At 42.0% G+C, this 19,111-nt stretch overlaps 1 protein-coding gene across 2 annotated transcripts in view; it reads left to right on the top strand.

Moving 5' to 3' along the window:
- Window positions 1-19,111, top strand: part of RUNDC3B (RUN domain containing 3B) — a 174,720-nt gene that overhangs the window by 89,346 nt on the left and 66,263 nt on the right. For both annotated transcript variants that reach the window (XM_073581919.1, XM_073581920.1), the window contains exons 6-8: window positions 55-135; window positions 14,027-14,195; window positions 18,518-18,675. In XM_073581919.1, the coding sequence (XP_073438020.1) occupies window positions 55-135; window positions 14,027-14,195; window positions 18,518-18,675 (408 nt within the window). The remainder of the gene's footprint in view (window positions 1-54; window positions 136-14,026; window positions 14,196-18,517; window positions 18,676-19,111) is intronic.

Below are 19,111 nucleotides of genomic sequence, written 5' to 3'. Positions count from 1 at the left end.
GGAGGTGTGTACGGTATTATTCTGCCGCTAATTGTTTCTGCATATTCCCTGTAGCTTTTGCCTTAAAGGAGAGGGTCTGGATGGGAGCTACCCAGCGGTTATAGACTACACGCCATATCTCAAGTTTACTCAGAGGTGAGCTAATGCATCACATTTATTGTTGGGTTTGGTTACATTATTGGATACTGTGAACGGACATGTTTGTTATGTTTTAAATGTTATTTTACACGTGGATAATATTTATGTAAAAATTGGCGGAACTGTTGTAAATACATCACATTATTCAGTTAATTGTCCTCCCGAGTTGCGGCAAGTTACAGCAAAACTCCTTAGGGCCTGTGCACACGTTGCAGATTTGTTGTAGTTTTTTTTTCTGCACAGATTTGTCACAACAAGCTTGAAGGGTTTCCCGATATTAGCAAAGAGAATGAGAATAGAAGGATTCAAGGCACTTGGGCATATAGGATAAACTATGTCACAATAATGTACTGTGCCCGAGTAATGACTGCATTTACCAACTTGCAAAACATCAGAACGAGCTTTACAACGGGCAAAATAAGTATTGAACATGTCACCAATTTTCTAATTTAATATATTTCTAAAGGTGCTATTGGCATGAAATTCTCCCCAGATGTCAGTAACAACACATCCAATCCACACAGGCAAATAAATAATCCATAGATGTCCATAAATTATGTGTAATAATGAAAAATGATACAGGGAAAAAGTATTGAACACACTTTCTGAAATGCAAAATCCTTTGTTGGTGATGAAGCTTCAAGTGTAAGGAGAAACTAGTCACAGGCATTGCTCAGGTGTGATTTTGGCCCATTCTTCCACACAAACACTCTTCAAGTTCTGAAAGTCCTGTGGCTCGTTCTATGAACTCTGAGCTTTAGTTCCTTCCATACATTTTCTTTTGGATTCAGGTCAGTGATTAGCTCGGCCATTATAGCAGCTTTATTTTTTTTTTTTTACTACTCTGAATACAATTGGGAGTTTCCTTGGCTGTGGCTGTGTGTTTGGGATCATTGTCTTGCTGAAATGTCCACCTTCATGCTTCCTAGATGCCGGTGTATCCACACATTTTAGAGTTAGGAAGCAAGTCAGAGTCACCAATGTTATTCACAGTATACCAAAAACGTTTCCTGCCACCCCCAATCTTTTGATTATTGACTCGTTCTGCAGTCCGATATCTGAAAACTGAGAATCCATCAGCGAGCTTATTCTCACATTAGTTGGTGACTATTTTAAGTGTCTTTTTATGCGTTCTATGATCACATCAAAGTTGGGCTCAACTTTTCTGTGGTTTGTGGTAATAAGTCAGCACAGAAGAATTAAAAAAAAAAAAAAAAGCAGATAAAAGAGTAACAAACTCAGAAAGAGCTCACTGATGGATCCTCAGTTAACTCGTTCAGTAGTCAACAAGTTGCAGGGAAGCTAAAAGTCTGTAAGAGCTAAATAGTGAAACATTTTTAATAAAACTAGATAGAAAAATAATTCGTCTTTTTTTTTTTTTTTTTAGTACAAATGTGACCAGAGCTTGGAATGGAGGCGTAATTATTTCATTACATGGAACTCGCAGTACAGAAATAATGCGTCTATAGCGAAGCATACAATTACCGTGGTCATGTCACGTATAATTCCTGGCGTAGGAAAATGCAGAAAGAAAGCCGGCTATTTTACTGCTCGTTTAAAAACTTAATGGAATTAATGATTGGGTTTCGGAAGGTTTTAATCCCGTTCTGAATTCCCGCACTTAGCCGCACGGTGCGGACGCCCCCTGGGGATCTTTACATTTGATTGCCACAAGCAAAAACGTGTTTACAGCGATTTCACAGTAATTGATTTTTCCTCTAAGGAAAGATTATAGCTAATTAAATAATAATAAAAAAAATATGAAAAAAGTTAGGATATTTTAACCAGACCTGTGATACGTGCACAGGTGAGGCAGAGTTCAGTGGTCTGCACACACGCACTAATTGGACAAAAGTATGTGACCCCTAAACCGTGCACCTATGGGAGCTTCTATGGCCTCCCAGGCATTAATATGGAGTTGGTCCTTCTGCCGCTATAGCAGCTCCAGCTGTTCCGGGAAGACTTTCTACAAGTGTTTGGAGGTGTCTTGGGATTTTTGCTCCTTAATCCAGACGAGCTTTAGTGAGGTCAGACCCTGATGTCGGAGGAGGCCGGTCTCACAATCTTTTTCTAGTTCTTCCCAAAAGTGTTGGATGGGTTCACGTCTGTGCTTTGTTTGGCCGGTCATGTTCTTCCTTGCCAAACTCTCCCAACTATGTCTGTATGGACCTTGTGCACTGGACACAGTCATGGGGGGGAAAAGAAAAGGATCTTCCCTAAATTGTTACCATAAAGTTGGAAGTTACAATTGTCCTATATGTCTTGTGTTGAAACATTAAAATATCTCCTCACTGGAACTAGAAGCCGACCCCTGAAAATCATCCCTATAGTATAATCTCTGCTCCGTCAAACTGTACATCGGGCACCGTGCAGTCACGGAGTAACATCCTCCTGGCATTCAGCAAACCCAGACTCCTCCATCAGATGCCAGATAGGGAAGTGTGACCCGTAACTGCACAGAACATGTATCGTCCAGAGTCCACTGGTGTCGACATTACACCACTCCATCCGACGCTCAGCATTGTGCTTGGTGATGTACGGCTTGTATGCAGCTGCTCGGTAATGAAGCTTCCGGCGGGGGCACAGTGTTTGTGCTAATGTTAATACCAGAGGGTGGACGGAAAGGTTTGTGGATGATTTTCCGATGAGATAGATAAAACTAAATGGTGATTTTTTTTTATCGACGCGTTTCAAAGTAAAATTACCTTCTTCATTAGGAAGGATCACAAGTCTACAGCAAGCAGAGAAGGTATCACCTAAATAGGTAGGACATTTCAAATATGAGCACCAAAAAAAACACATGACAGATGTCAAAGTTCGGTCAGGTACTATATGAGATGGCGCGTGACATACATGTGATATTCAATCCATGTTTATCTGTCTCATCCGACTAAGTCAACTTTTTCCCTTCATCTTCTTACTCTAACGAGCACGCTGTGCTGAGCATTCATCTGTGTCCTTGCAACTTCCCTTTGGAATTGATGAAATCCATGATCTGATAAAGCTTCTTTGTTTCTGGATCTCACTATGGCTCAGAAAGACAACTGTAAAAGACAATTTATTTTTCCTCTTTTATTTTTATTTTTTTTTTTTTTTAAGCTCGTTTACTTTATTCCCAACTTCATGCCAAAAATTTAAAAATTCCATTCATTATTTTTTATATATATTTTTTTTAATCTTTCAAATGAAATAACAGTATTTTTTTTACAGGAAAGATGTATGTCTTTGTACCATGTTAGCCAGTAGATAGAAAAATATTCAGAATTGAGAATCCTCAGTGGTTGATACCTTTTAATGACTAACTGAAAAGATGGTAACACATTGTAAGCTTTCAGACTACTCAGGTCTCTTCATCAGGCATTGACTAATACAAAATCTGAAGGGTCACATATTTATGCACAATACAGCACAGAAAAAATGCAATAGATGAGACAAGTGACGTGAAGCAGAATTATGATTATGGGAGAGGGAGAAACATAAATATTGGACCAGTTCATAGATAAGGAGTCTTTTCAGTTAGCCATTAAAAGGTATCAACCACTGAGGACTCTCAATTCTGAATATTTTAGTATTTTTTTAATGATTTTTTTTTAAATGAATCTTTCAATCATGAATAAGTTCATCACGTTTTCACCCTATTTTCTACCAGTGGATACATCTTTTCTGCTTCTCCTGACCCCTTAGATCGATTCATGATCAGTGGCAGTATGGTACAGCAAGATAACTGGCGGTATATGCTCCGGTGGTTTCCCACGTCAGATGATAAACACAACAGGGCTATTATTAAATGATTCAAGCCCGGGAATAATTCCCACGCAGAGGAGCCACGTGAGCTTATGAGGACAGCGTCCGGTGCCGAGTCAACAGGATTTCTTGCGGCGGGGAGGAGGATCCACAGCACCCGCAGAGACAGCAGCAGTGAAGGGAGTCCACAAGCTCCCACAGTAATGGCGCCAACGGGTATAGCGAGTATAACAGTAGGGGGGGAGAAAACGCAGGGCTCAATCTTTCCGGGCACTCACCGCGCGTCCCCTCTAGTCCTCAGAATGGATGTTCACTGGTGCAGGCCCGCCGTCGGTCCCGGCCTCCCCAGCAGTTAGCTCACCAGAGCCGCTCCACGTCCTCCCACGGGAGTCCAGGGGGGTCCCGATATCCAGGGGTCCAAGTACCGCCAGGTATATTGCAGTAATAAGGTCTTAGTTGCAGGATTCTTAGGAGCACTCCCAACATGCGTCCTCTCTTCAGCTACATAGCCACGCCCCCCCTACCAGTGGATATATATTCTTATAATATATTCATATTTTTATTTATCACAATTTTTAAACAAAATAAAGATGGTTTTTATTTATATCATATCATCAAGAACTAATTAATATTTCCAGTTATTCAAAACCTTTTCTAAGGGATTTTCTGAACCACAGTAACAAGGTAGATTGAGCTAATCACCATTTTCCTCTGATGATATGGGTCATCAGGGAGGGGGATTCCATCCAGACCTAGTTTTTCTCTTAGGATTCATGTCGAGATACGTTCTCCTCCGTTTCCTTGCTCTGATAAATCCACTCATCATTTTCTTTTTCTCATGACTTGACTTTTTTCTCCTTTTATTTCTTTTCTCCTTCCCAATTGTGTATCCTACAGTTGAACAGATACTTATATAGTCGTGATATTTTTATGTAAATTATATATTTTTTCCCTTTCATATCACATGTATGTCATGTGCTATCTGATGTGGTACCTGACCGAAGTTTGACATTTGTCATGTGTTCTGTTTTTTTGTTTTTTTTGGCGCTCATATTTGAAATGTCCTACCGATTTAGGTGATACCTGCTCTGCTTGCTGTACATTTATGATCTTTCCTGATGAAGAAGTAATTTGTACTTCGAAACGTGTCGCATAAACCAACATTTCGTGCCAGATGTTATACACCGGGGGGGCAAGGGGAAGGAGGTTATACACCGGGGACAATGGAACTGAACAAAAAAAAAAACTAAATGCAATGAGTAAGACGTGTCTTCAAATACTTGTCTCCGTACAGTGTGTACAGTTCTCCAGGCCATCTGATCAAGAATGAAAATTTCCATCAATAATCTCTGCTTCTGGTCAACAGTCCTATTGTTGTGTTATCACATTGAGGTGGTGGTTCTCATTTTAGCTACTTTTAAAGGACACCTTCAGTGTTATTGATGGTCTCGTCTCCTACTAAAAGTGCTAATCTAATGTGCTGTGGAAAAGAAGCTGCTTCTAATGCACCGATTATTGATTTTAGCAGCAATCGCTCCAACACCCATATTCCAGGGGGTTTGGGCTACTGAGCATGTGTGACCACCAGTGCTGAACATATTAGGTGGACGTTCTCTAAAGGACCTATAAGAACACTAGTGCAGGGCCGGCTGCAGGTTTTCATGGGCCCCAGGCAAAAGAATCTCATTGGGCCCCTTTAACATTTACCACAACTCATGATGCACAGATGCAGCAGAGAAATATAGGGATCGTACAATGCCAAAGATTTCACTTCTTATATTACATGAGTGATATCTAAAAAATTCTATTGTAAATTCTACAATGGCTCAGAAATCGGCGAAACCCCTCAGTCTGCGCTGGAGGGATTCAGAAGTCTGCAATTACACTTCCTTTTTGGAAGTGCATTGAGCAGCAGGATGGTGTGCTGGTAAAAGGGAAAAAAAAATCTTTTAAATCTTCTGCCTGAGCGAGTGTGAACGAGCTGAGTGTGACTGAAGTGTAAGTGTGACTTGTGATTCAGTGACTTTGGATTCAGGGAGTTTCCAAGGGAGGTATTACTCAATTGCTGTCATATTTTCTGTTATATTATATTAATACTTTGTATTTATTTTTGCTTATCTTATTGTCTGGTGCAATCCCCACTAGGATGTGCTCCACTATTGCCAATTCCATCCAGTGCACGTCTTGCCGCATGTATGAAACCCTTGAACAGCCGGTCAAGGGTGCATACTGCTGTGCGAGATGTGAGCACGTTGTGCATTTGGAAGCCCAGATACTGGATCTAAATGTGCAGCTGGCAACACTGAGATCCATAGACAATATGGAAAGGAGTCTTCTGCTCACTTAGCAGACGCTCAGTGGGATAGATGGGGGGGGATGCTAGGTTGGAGCTGCAGGACAATGAAGCAGCTAGCTGGGTGACAGAAGGCGGGGTAGAGGGAAGAGCACCAGGGAGGCTAGTTCTGATCTGGCATACCCCAATAAGTTTGCTAAGTTGGCAGATGAGGGGAGTGTTAGTGCAGGAGTAGCACTGCTGCAGCAAGGCATGTCCTCTGAAAGCCGGAGGAGTGTCTGCTCCAGTAAGGGGGGAAATAGGAGAGCAGGGCAGGCCAGACAAGTTCTGGTAGTGGGAGACTCAGTTATTAGGGGAACAGATAGGGCAATCTGTCACAAAGACAGGTATTATCGAATGGTGTGCTGCCTACCTGGCGCTCGAGTCCGACACATCGCTGATCGGGTTGACAGATTACTGGGAGGGGCTGGAGAGGATCCAGCGGTCATGGTGCACATTGGCACAAATGACAAAGTTAGAGGTAGGTGGAAGGTCCTTAAAGATGATTTCAGGGAATTAGGCTGTAAGCTTAAAGCAGGGACCTCCAAGGTGGTATTTTCGGAAATACTTCCTGTACCACGTGCCACGCCAGAGAGGCAACGGGAGATTAGGGAGGTTAATAAGTGGCTCAGGAATTGGTGTAGGAAGGAGGGGTTTGGGTTCCTGCAGAACTGGGCCGACTTCTCAGTTGGCTACAGGTTCTACGCTAGGGACAGGCTGCACCTCAATGGGGAGGGTGCAGATGTGCTGGGGGAGAAAATGGCTAGAAGGTTGGAGGAGTGTTTAAACTAGGGACGGGGGGGGTATTCTTTTTATAGGAGGGGAAGACAGTGCAGATAGAGACCTGGGCACAAATAATGAAATTGGGGATGGGGGTGGCATGGGGGGTGGGGTTAGAACAGTTAATAATTTAAGAAAGAATAGAGGTACAGAGAGATACATAAAGTGCATGTATACTAATGCCAGAAGCCTCGCCAACAAAATGGAGGAATTGGAGTTAATGTTGTTGGAACATAATTATGACATGGTGGGGATATCTGAGACATGGCTGGACGAGAGCCATGACTGGGCTGATAATTTACAGGGCTATAGTCTGTTCAGAAATGACCGAACAAATAAGCGAGGGGGAGGTGTGTGTTTATATGTAAAATCATCCTTAAAACCCATCCTTCGTGATAATATATACAGTGCCTACAAGTAGTATTCAACCCCCTGCAGATTTAGCAGGTTTACACATTCGGAATTAACTTGGCATTGTGACATTTGGACTGTACAGATCAGCCTGGAAGTGTGAAATGCACTGCAGCAAAAAAGAATGTTATTTCTTTGTTTAATTTTTTTTTAAATTGTGAAAAGTTTATTTAGAGGGTCATTTATTATTCAACCCCTCAAACCACCAGAATTCTGTTTGGTTCCCCTAAAGTATTAAGAAGTATTTCAGGCACAAAGAACAATGAGCTTCACATGTTTGGATTAATTATCTCTTTTTCCAGCCTTTTCTGACTATTTAAGACCCTCCCCAAACTTGTGAACAGCACTCATACATGGTCAACATAGGAAAGACAAAGGAGCATTCCAAGGCCATCAGAGACAAGATCGTGGAGGGTCACAAGGCTGGCAAGGGGTACAAAACCCTTTCCAAGGAGTTGGGCCTACCTGTCTCCACTGTTGGGAGCATCATCCGGAAGTGGAAGGCTTATGGAACTACTGTTAGCCTTCCACGGCCTGGACAGCCTTTGAAAGTTTCCTCCCGTGCCGAGGCCAGGCTTGGCCGAAGAGTCAAGGCTAACCCAAGGACAACAAGGAAGGAGCTCCGGGAAGATCTCATGGCAGTGGGGACATTGGTTTCAGTCAATGCCATAAGTAACGTACTCCACCGCAATGGTCTCCGTTCCAGACGAGTCCGTAAGGTACCTTTACTTTCAAAGCGTCATGTCAAGGCTCGTCTACAGTTTGCTCATGATCACTTGGAGGACTCTGAGACAGACTGGTTCAAGGTTCTCTGGTCTGATGAGACCAAGATCGAGATCTTTGGTGCCAACCACACACGTGACGTTTGGAGACTGGATGGCACTGCATACGACCCCAAGAATACCATCCCTACAGTCAAGCAGCGTGGTGGCAGCATCATGCTGTGGGGCTGTTTCTCAGCCAAGGGGCCTGGCCATCTGGTCCGCATCCATGGGAAGATGGATAGCACGGTCTACCTGGAGGTTTTGGCCAAGAACCTCCGCTCCTCCATCAAGGATCTTAAGATGGGTCGTCATTTCATCTTCCAACAAGACAATGACCCAAAGCACACAGCCAAGAAAACCAAGGCCTGGTTCAAGAGGCAAAAAATCAAGGTGTTGCAGTGGCCTAGTCAGTCTCCTGACCTTAACCCAATTGAAAACTTGTGGAAGGAGCTCAAGATTAAAGTCCACATGAGACACCCAAAGAACCTAGATAACTTGGAGAAGATCTGCATGGAGGAGTGGGCCAAGATAACTCCAGAGACCTGTGCCGGCCTGATCAGGTCTTATAAAAGACGATTATTAGCTGTAATTGCAAACAAGGGTTATTCCACAAAATATTAAACCTAGGGGTTGAATAATAATTGACCCACACTTTTATGTTTAAAATTTTTTAACATTTAACTGAGCAACATATCTTTTTGGTTTGTAAGATTTATGCATCTGTTAATAAATCCTGCTCTTGTGTGAAGTTTGAAGGCTCTAACTTATTTGCATCTTATCAAACCTGCTAAATCTGCAGGGGGTTGAATACTACTTGTAGGCACTGTATGAATCTAATGAAAATGTAGAGTCCCTGTGGGTAGAGATAAGAGGAGGGGGGAAAAATAATAAATTACTGATAGGGGTTTGTTATAAGTCTCCAAAAATAATGGAAGCAACAGAGACTATCCTCATAAAGCAAATAGATGAAGCAGCGACTCAAGGAGAAGTCATTATTATGGGGGACTTCAACTACCCTGAAATACATTGGGGAACCGAAACCTGCAGTTCCAGCAAAGGTAATAGGTTTTTGACAACTATGAGAGACAATTACCTTTCACAACTGTCACGTGGACCCGTCCTGTGTGACACGACCCGCAGGCCGGTAACTAAGACAACAAGAAACGGCACGTGTAACTGTCCTGTGTGACACGACCCGCAGGCTGGTGACTAAAACGACAAGACACGGGGGAAGGGGAAACAGTTACAATGGTGGGCCCTGCGATAGGGAACGGGGACGTGGAGACCTCCTGCACTCCCCTGAGTCAGTGTCCCTCACACTCCTAACGTTCCCTATACAGGCTCCTCACCTGTCGCCGAGCCGGAACCTGTCACCCTAGCACACCCTACACCTATCCCTTGCTAGGGAGCTGGGTGGTGCAGGTACTGGCCCCACCGCTGTACTAATACACACCAGGGAAAAATACAAACAGGGAAACACCACTTAGCTTTGCTGTGTTGCTCTTGCTCCCAGCAACAGAGTCCACCACCAGAATGCAGCTTTCCTCCTGAATAGCTGCCACCAAGCTCTGTCCGAGCTGCAAGGAAATCCCCTCGGTGACTCCTTCCACACCAGGACTCTGACTGTGCTGCAAGGAACTCTCTCTAGCTCCTTTCTCCACCAAGGAAGGTTGGAAATGACCACTATCACCAACCGTGATTGCAACACCTGACACTCTTTTATAGCAGAGCCAGAGCAATCACACCTGCTTTATAATCACATGCACTAAACTAAAGAAACCAGAGTGCAATGACCGTAACGGCCACCGGGGGGCAAAACTAGAACTGAAACCGCCACAGTGCAATGACCCTAATGGCCACCGGGGGCAAAACTATCTTTAAGCACCACAGCTTAAGGAAAAAAAAAAGGTTACCTAGTGCATTTTATCTGTCATGATCCAGCATGGATCATGACAACAACTGGTTCAGGACCCAACAAGAGGGGGGGCACTGCTAGACCTAATATTAACCAACAGGCCAGACTGCATATCAACTATAAGGGTTGGGGGTCACTTGGGTAATAGTGATCACAAATTAATAAGTTTTCATGTATCCTTTAATAAGATGTGTAGTAGAGGGGTTACAAGGACACTAAACTTCAGGAAGGCAAATTTCCAATGGATGAGAGATGATCCTGGTACAATTAACTGGGACAATATCCTGAGACATAAAAATACACAAAGAAAATGGGAGACGTTTATTAGCATCCTGAATAGGACCTGTGCACAATATATACCATATGGGAATAAACATGCTAGAAATAGGAGGAAACCACTATGGCTAAATAGAGCTGTAAGGGGCGCAATAAGAGATAAAAATAAAGCATTTAGAGAATTAAAGCAAGTAGGTAGTGATGAGGCATTAACTAAATACAGAAGATTAAATAAACTCTGTAAAAAGCAAATCAAGACAGCAAAGATTGAGACAGAGAGACTCATTGCCAGAGAAAGTAAAAATAATCCCAAAATATTCTTTAACTACATAAATAGTAAGAAGCTAAAAAATGATAGTGTTGGCCCCCTTTAAAAATAGTCTGGGTGAAATGGTGGATGAGGATAAAGCCAATATACTAAATGACTTTTTTTTCAACAGTATTTACACAAGAAAATCCTATGACGGATAACATGATCAGTGATAAAAATTCTCCATTAAATGTCACCTGCTTAACCCAGCAGGAAGTACGGCGGCGTCTAAAAATCACTAAAATTGACAAATCCCCGGGCCCGGATGGATACACCCTCGAGTACTGCAGGAATTAAGCACACTCTTAGATAGACCATTATTTTTAATCTTTAAAGATTCCATAATAACAGGGTCTGTACCACAGGACTGGCGTATGGCAAATGTGGTGCCAATATTCAAAAAGGGGACAAAAACTGAACTTGGAAATTATAGGCCAGTAAGTTTAACCTCAACTGTGGGTAAAATCCTGGAGGGTTTTCTAAGAGATACTATACTGGAGTATCTGGAGAAGAATAACCTCATGACCCAATATCAACATGGGTTTACAAGGGACCGTTCCTGTCAGACTAATCTGATAAGCTTTTATGAAGCGGTAAGTTCCGGACTGGACCAAGGGAATGCAGTGGACGTGGTGTACATGGACTTTTCAAAAGCTTTTGATACGGTGCCACACAAAAGATTGATACATTAAATGAGAACAATGGGGATAGGGGAAAATATGTGTAGGTGGGTTAAGAGCTGGCTCAGGGATAGGAAACAAAGGGTGGTTATTAATGGAGCACACTCGGACTGGGTCACGGTTAGCAGTGGGGTACCACAGGGGTCAGTTTTGGGCCCGCTTTTTTTTAACATATTTATTAATGACCTTGTAGGGGGCATAGAGAGTAGAATTTCAATATTTGCAGATGACATTAAACTCTGCAGGGTAATCAATACAGAGGAGGACAATTTTATATTACAGAAGGATTTTTGTAAACTAGAAGCTTGGGCTAATGGCAAATGAGCTTTAATGGGGATAAATGTAAGGTCATGCACTTGGGTAGAATGAACAAGATGTCTAATTATGTGCTTAATTGTAAAACACTGGGCAAAACTGTCACTGAAAAAGACCTGGGTGTATGGGTGGAGGACAAACTCACATTTAGTGGCCAGTGTCAGGCAGCTGCTGCAAAGGCAAATAAAATAATGGGATGCGTTAAAAGAGGCATAGATGCTCATGAGGAGAACATAATTTTACCTCTATATAAGTCACTAGTGCGACCACACTTAGAATACTGTGTACAGTTCTGGTCTCCGGTGTATAAGAAAGACATAGCTGAACTGGAGCGGGTGCAGAGAAGAGCGACCAAGGTTGTTAGGGAACTAGGGGGTCTGCAATACCAAGACAGGTTATTACACTTGGGGTTATTTAGTTTGGAGAATCAAAGGCTTAGGGGTGATCTTATTACAATGTATAAATATATGTGGGGACAATACAAAGACCTTTCTAATGATCTTTTTACTCTTAGACCTGTGACGGGGACAAGGGGGCATCCTCTACGTCTGGAGGAAAGAAGGTTTAAGCATAATCATAGACTCGGATTCTTTACTGTAAGAGCAGTGAGACTATGGAACTCTCTGCCATATGATGTTATAATGAGTAATTCCCTACTAAAATTTAAGAAGGGACTGGATGCCTTTCTTGAAAAGTATAATATTACAGGGTATATACACTAGTTTCCTTAATATTGCGTTGATCCAGGGAGCTAGTCTGATTGCCGTATGTGGAGTCGGGAAGGAATTTTTTTCCCCAATGTGAAGATTACTGTTTGCCATTGCCACATGGGGTTTTTTTTGCCTTCCTCTGGATCAACATGTTAGGGCAAGTTAGGATAGGATATGGGTTGAACTAGATGGACTTAAAGTCTTCCTTCAACCTTAATAACTATGTTACTATTTTACACATTAGACCGGACAGTATAGTCTTGCATATAGTATTATGGGCACCACATAGTCCTGCATGCAGTATTATGGGCACTCCATGGGCCTCCATACAGAATTGGCCCCACATACTCCTCAATACAGTATCATAGGCCCCACATACTCCTCCATTCAGAATAATGAACCCCACATAGTCCTACATACAGTATAATGACCCCCACATAGTCCTCCATACAGTATAATGGACCCCACATACTCCTCCATATAGTTTAATGGGTCCCACATAGTCCTCCATACAGTAGAATGGGCCCCACATAGTGGTGCAGACAGTAAAATGGGCCCTACATAGTCCTTCATACAGTATAATGGGCCCCATATATTGCTTCATACAGTATAATGGGCCCCATGTATTGCTCCATACAGAATAAAGGCCCCATATATTGCTCCATACAGTATAATGGGCCCCATGTATTGCTCCATACAGTATGATAGGCATCATATATTACTCTATACAGTGTAATGAGCCCCATATATTACGCCATACAGTGTAATGGGCACCATATAGTGCTCCATACATAAAAAATAATTAAATACTCACTTCTCCCTGTACCCAGGCCTCTCCTGTCTCCTCAGCGTCTTCTGGCCCTCTGTACTGCTCTGCACAGAGGGCACGCTGTACTGACGTCATTGCGCCCTCTACACTGAGACGTCATGCAGCTCAGGGGGAATCATGGGAGAGGGAGCTCAGCGGACGGCTCCCTCTCCTATCATTGTTTTCAACTGTATCAGCATCCGGGTGGTGACGCCGGCCCTGCACAAGTGGGCACCATAACAAGTTGGTAACATCAATATCTATACACAGGAGTATTTCTTAAGTGTTGATCTATCAATACAACCTTTTTAATGGTCTGTTTTGAGACTATGTCCTGTATGATGTGTGTGTGCTCCGCCTCGTATTACTTAGCCTATCCTGGCGGGAAAGACTTAACTGACTGTTTCCATCTATTCCCTACATGTGTGAATCTACCTTCTAATTCACTTGATCACCTTTACGAATACGTTTTTGCGTATTTATTTTTTTTCAACCCCTTCTTGCAAGTAATAAAACATCAAGGTCCTAAGGTAATTTGGGCTCATTGACATATATAATACATACTTTACCCAAAAATGGAAAATATAACTTGACTTGGATAAAATTAGACTTCATATAATGGTATCAATACCTATCTGAAAATTATACATTTTGTGCCTAATGATAAAAATTCTTCTAGGGGGTGATTTTCCAGTCCTGCCATTAAATGGGTTTTCCAACCTTACAGCTGAAAATGGTGTAAAATGACAAAAACAGTGAAAAAATTGTAAAATTTTTCTTTTTCCCTGTCATAAACCAGATCCGGTGATACATATAACTGATATTTTTTGTCATCTTGCACAGCTCTGATAGTATCAGCAGTGATGAAGAAGAGCTCCGGACACTAGGGAGCAGCGGTAGCGAGAGTAGCACTCCAGAAAATATCGGCCCTCCATTCGCAATGGATGAAAACAGCTGGTACAACAAGTGCAAGAGGGTGGAGCAGAAGTACCGGCTAGCCTTGGAGCAAAAGGTAACGCTAGAAAAGTTCGTTTCCCAGCAGTGTGGGTGTGCTTGATCATTTTATACCTGCTGATCAAAGGGTTAAAAATTAAGGTGCACTGATGGGCAACTTGGAAGGTGCAAATATTGGATTGCTCTGAGCATGTGCAACATTGAATATCCTTATGATAAGCCATCAATATCAGAACGGCGGGGGTCTGACTCTCAATACCCCCATGGTCAGCTGTATGAAGGTGCCGCCAGTGAATGCTACACCCCTATTGATTGCGAGACACAGCGCCGTGCACTTCGTAGTGGTTGCGCCTGGTATTGCAGCTCTATGTCCCCAATAAACCCACCATGGATTTTATTGTATGAGTGATAGTTTTAAATGCCACCATTTAATTAACCGTATAATATACTGAAGAATGGGGGAAAAAAATCTTCATTGGGTGGAATGGAGAGAAGAAAAAAAAAACGAAAAATAAAATTTAGATATTTTTTATTATTTTCAGTTACAGTACCGTTTTTTTAGTGCATTAAATTATAAAATGAATGGTGTCATTCAATAATAAAACGAAAAAAAAAATTACAAAATTATTGCTTTTGGAAAACAAAGAGAAAAATAAAAGTGAATTTTTTTCCTTTACAAATGCAATGATACCCATTACGTTTGTTTGATTTGATATATTTTATAGATTTTTTTTTTAAATTTTGTACCGATTTTGTTATATTATGTCACTCTAGATACAGATCGGTTCAGTGGCCGATTCATCTCCTTTGTTCCCGAGTGGCGCCTGTACGTAGTGTTCAGCAGCCTTACCGCGGAGCGGAGAGGACTGTCATATTCGGGCTCTCCGTATCCGGATATTTGTGTGAGGAAGAATGGATTTTGGATAGATTTTCTTGCTGTAATTCTCTTACGTCCCAATCCCTTTTCCCTTCCTTTCTTCCAACTGCAATTGAATATTTTGAGATTCAGAGTCAGAAAAGTAAAATGAGAGCGTATGGATAGTGCGATAAGCTGCTCGGGTGGCGGTAATGCCGGCACGTGTCGGCTGCCGCTTCCGTGAGCTTTCTCTGTCTACACGGCCACAATCCTATTACAGGAAAGCATTAGCGGTAGATGCATACTTCCACACAATGCAGGTTTTATCCCATACCGAAATATCAAGATTCCCTGCAGCTTTCAAGGAACACTAAGCCGTAAATCTATCTTTTTTTACATGTATTACGCCATAAAATAATTTTTTCTTTCCTTGATGTCAGCTTTTTCAGGCTGGAGAGAAGCTATTCATCATTTGATCCTGTCCCATTTTTAGAATCGGCGGTCAATGACAGATACGTAGTGCGTAGTTCGCGACCTTTCAATGGTTCTCGAGAAAAATAGAGGACTTGAAAAGCCACACAAAAGGCGAAATATAAGGTCAAAAATACAGTGCCATCTGGAAATGTACAGGTACAGACCGTGCATCCGTCCAATGCCAGAGGATTTTCATATAGTGCTGTGTATGAGGCCGCACAACTACTTCTGCATATAGAAAAGGGCTTTGCTGTCTTTACTTTCCAGTGATTTAAAGGGTTATTCCCAACATTTAAAGTTATCACATATCCAAAGGCCCGGTGGGAATAGTGCGGTGCCCTCACAGCCTCACCATTGCAACTTTCATTGTATATGGGATTGACAAGAATGGCAAAGTACAGCACTTTGTTTTCTTCAGCAGCCCCATAGAGCAGGGGTATGAAAACTTTTTTTCTGCCAAGGCCCAATTTAATATTTAAAATCTCATTTCAACTTGAAAATTATGCTGGTACATATACATCACATAGGAGACATCGGGGCTGCTGCATATACATCACATAGGAGACACTGGTGCTTGTGCATAAACGCCACATATGAAACACTGGGGCTGGAACATATACAGTCATGGCCAAAAGTGTTGCATCCCTGAATTTGTTTCAAAAATTGAAATATTTCTCCCTGAAAATGATTGCAATTACACATGTTTTGTTATACACATGTTTATTTCCTTTTGTGTGTATTGGAACAAAAGAAAAACAATGAAAAAAGGGTAAATTGGACATTTTCACACAAAAATGGGCTTGATAAAATTGTGGGTAAACAGATTATTTCAAGCATGCGATGCTCGTTCAAACTCATCTGTGGCAGGTAACAGGTATGAGCAATATGAAAATCACACCTGAAAACCAGATAAAAAGGGGAGAAGTTGACGCAGTCTTTGCACCGTGTGTCACACTAAGCGTGGAGAGCAGAAAGAGCACTGTCTGAGGACTTGAGAACCAAAATTGTTGAAAAATATCAACATTCTCAAGATTACACGTCCATCTCCAGAAATCTTGATGTTCCTTTGTCCACAGTGCGCAACACAATCAAGACGTTTACAAGCCATGGCACTGTAGCTAATCTCCCTGCATGTGGACGGCAGTGAAAAAATGATGATAGGTTACAGCGCAGGATAGTTAGTGTATTGAATAACAGAGGAAAGACACAATGTAGGTGTTCTAAAATTGTTTTATGGTGAATCAAAGTATGTACTAAAGCACACGCCAGGAGAGATGAGAGTTCCCCTTTAACTCCGCCATGAAAAGCTCTAACCTCTGTAAAGAGTTATTAGTGAATTGTTTTGTGCAGAATATGGACATAGGTTGGCGTGGAAACGTGGATGCTCACTTTAAATGTATGCTCTTGCTGTAGCAGAAGTGTAGGAGGCAGAGTAGACTTCAGTGACTTTCAGTGGGAAGCTTTTCTTCTGGATGTAATTAGTATTCTGTGATGTTTCGAGTGGATACTTCAAAAGAGCTTTTTCCTGTTCTTTTGTTGCGCCGCTGAGTGGATGATGAGATGAGGAGCGGATTTCTGAGCTCCTTCTGTATAAGTTTTATTCTAGAATATTGGAACCTAATTACAGAGGAATCTTTTCATATCTGTTCGCTGCTTCTGCTGCTGACTTTCCCTGGGACTCCCCGATGCATTGGGATCATGTCACACCTTGTCCTCACCAGCTCTCGCACAATGCCAGACGGTTGTAGCACAAGTTCTTATTTATCTTTACTTTTGTTATTTCTGTATATACGTTGTATATTGTATCTCACAGTTATTAGGTTCTTTAGAAGGACGTAGATCTGGGGATTTATTCTGACTGGAATATAGGCTGAACTGGATGGACAAATGTCTTTTTTCGGCCTTGCTAGCTATGTTACTATGTATTTTGATATCGAGTGTGACGATAGGGATGTAATGAACTTGCTTATGAACTTTGGAAAAGGAGACGAAACCTGTGTTTCAATACCATTTTAAATTGAGTCTGTCAGCAGAAAATGACTGTTCAAACAAAGCACAGCTCTTCCGTGCACCCTTGGTGTGGCTGAGCAATTCAGTTCTCATTCCCTCCTACTTGTCTTCCATCTGTCTCTGGACCCCTATTCCTTGATTGACATCTCTTGCTTTTCAGGAGCTGGTTGAACTACTTTTGTTTTAGGTAGTCACCCCAATAGCATTATTACAGCATAAGTTACTTTTCAGGCAGATATGTGTATTTTTTATGCATTTTCGGAAGGACAATCCTTTTAAGTTACTGTTTTGTAAAAAAAAAAAAAAAAAGTGCTCTGTTGATTACAGTTATTTAAAGGGAATCTTTCTGCACAAAATGACTGTTCAAGCCAAGCACCGATGCTCTGTGAACCCTTGGTGTGGCTGAACAATTCAGTGCACATTCCCTCCTACTTGTTTTCCATCTATCTCTGGACCCCTCTTCCTTGATTGACAACTCCAGCTTTACACCAGCCAAAGAAGGACGGATATATGAAAATCAAGAAGTTGCAAAAGTGCACTGAACTGCTCGGCCACACCAAGGGTGCACGGAGCAGCTGTGCTTGGTTTGAACAGTCATGTAGTGCTGAAAGATTCCCTTTAAAAATAGAAAATATTTACTTGCTGCGAAAAAGAAGGATGAATTAGAGTAAAAAAAAAACCTTCATGAAGTGGTTATCTAGTTGCTCGCTGAATTCAGTGATTGGCCGCAGCATTGTCGACGAAAAGAATAACAGATACCAGGAGCAGTGGTGGAGGATCAGCACCGGACCTGGGAAGGATGAGTGAAGGACAGGGTTTTTTTTTTTTTAATTTGTGCTTTTTGTCATTTTTAACAAACTGCAGCAGGGGGAGAGGGGGTTTCTGAACGGAAAAAAACCCCTTTAACAAAAGTGCAGAGGTGGTCCAGCCACCAATCTGATATTGATGGTCCATGGTCTAATCTAAAAAAAAACTAAAACTTCAATGTAGAAAGAAGGCTTGAACTACATTTTTTAACCCCTGCATTGTTCTGTTTTCAGGGTTACCTTGAAGAGTTGGTCCGTCTGAGGGAAGTTCAGCTCTCGGATTCTGGGACTCAAAACAAATTGTTACTTCAGAGGATTAAAGATATCGAACAGAACCACAAACTGGAGAAGGAGCAGCTGGAGTACATCATTGTGGAGCTCCAGGACCAACTGTGAGTATCAGAAAACATTTCTTAAAGGGAATCTGTCACCAGGTTTTGGCCGCCTAATCTGAGATCAGCATAATATGGAGAAGGGGACCCTGATTCCAGCAATGTTTCACTTACTGCTTGCTTTAGTTTTTATAAAATCACTGTTTTATCAGCAGGAGATTATCTCTAGAGGACTAGTAAAGCTGCTGCCAGGAAGTCCAGCCACGCCCCCAACACTGATTGGCACACTTCTGCACAGTTTACACAGAAAGCTGCCAATCAGTGGTGTGGGCGGGGTTATACATAGTTCTGCATTCAGAGAACTGCTAGATCCGCAGTAGATAAAACAGGGATTTTATGAACACTGCAGCAAGCAACACATTGCTGGAATCAGGGTCTCTGCTCCTACATCATGCTGCTCTCAGATAGGGTAGCATAAACCTGCTGACGTATTCCG

Source organism: Dendrobates tinctorius, unplaced genomic scaffold, assembly GCF_039654945.1.
Source record: "Dendrobates tinctorius isolate UK_male_01 unplaced genomic scaffold, ASM3965494v1 ptg000070l, whole genome shotgun sequence".
In the NCBI taxonomy this organism is placed as follows: Eukaryota; Metazoa; Chordata; class Amphibia; order Anura; family Dendrobatidae; genus Dendrobates; species Dendrobates tinctorius.
This window is presented reverse-complemented; position numbering and strand designations above follow the sequence as displayed.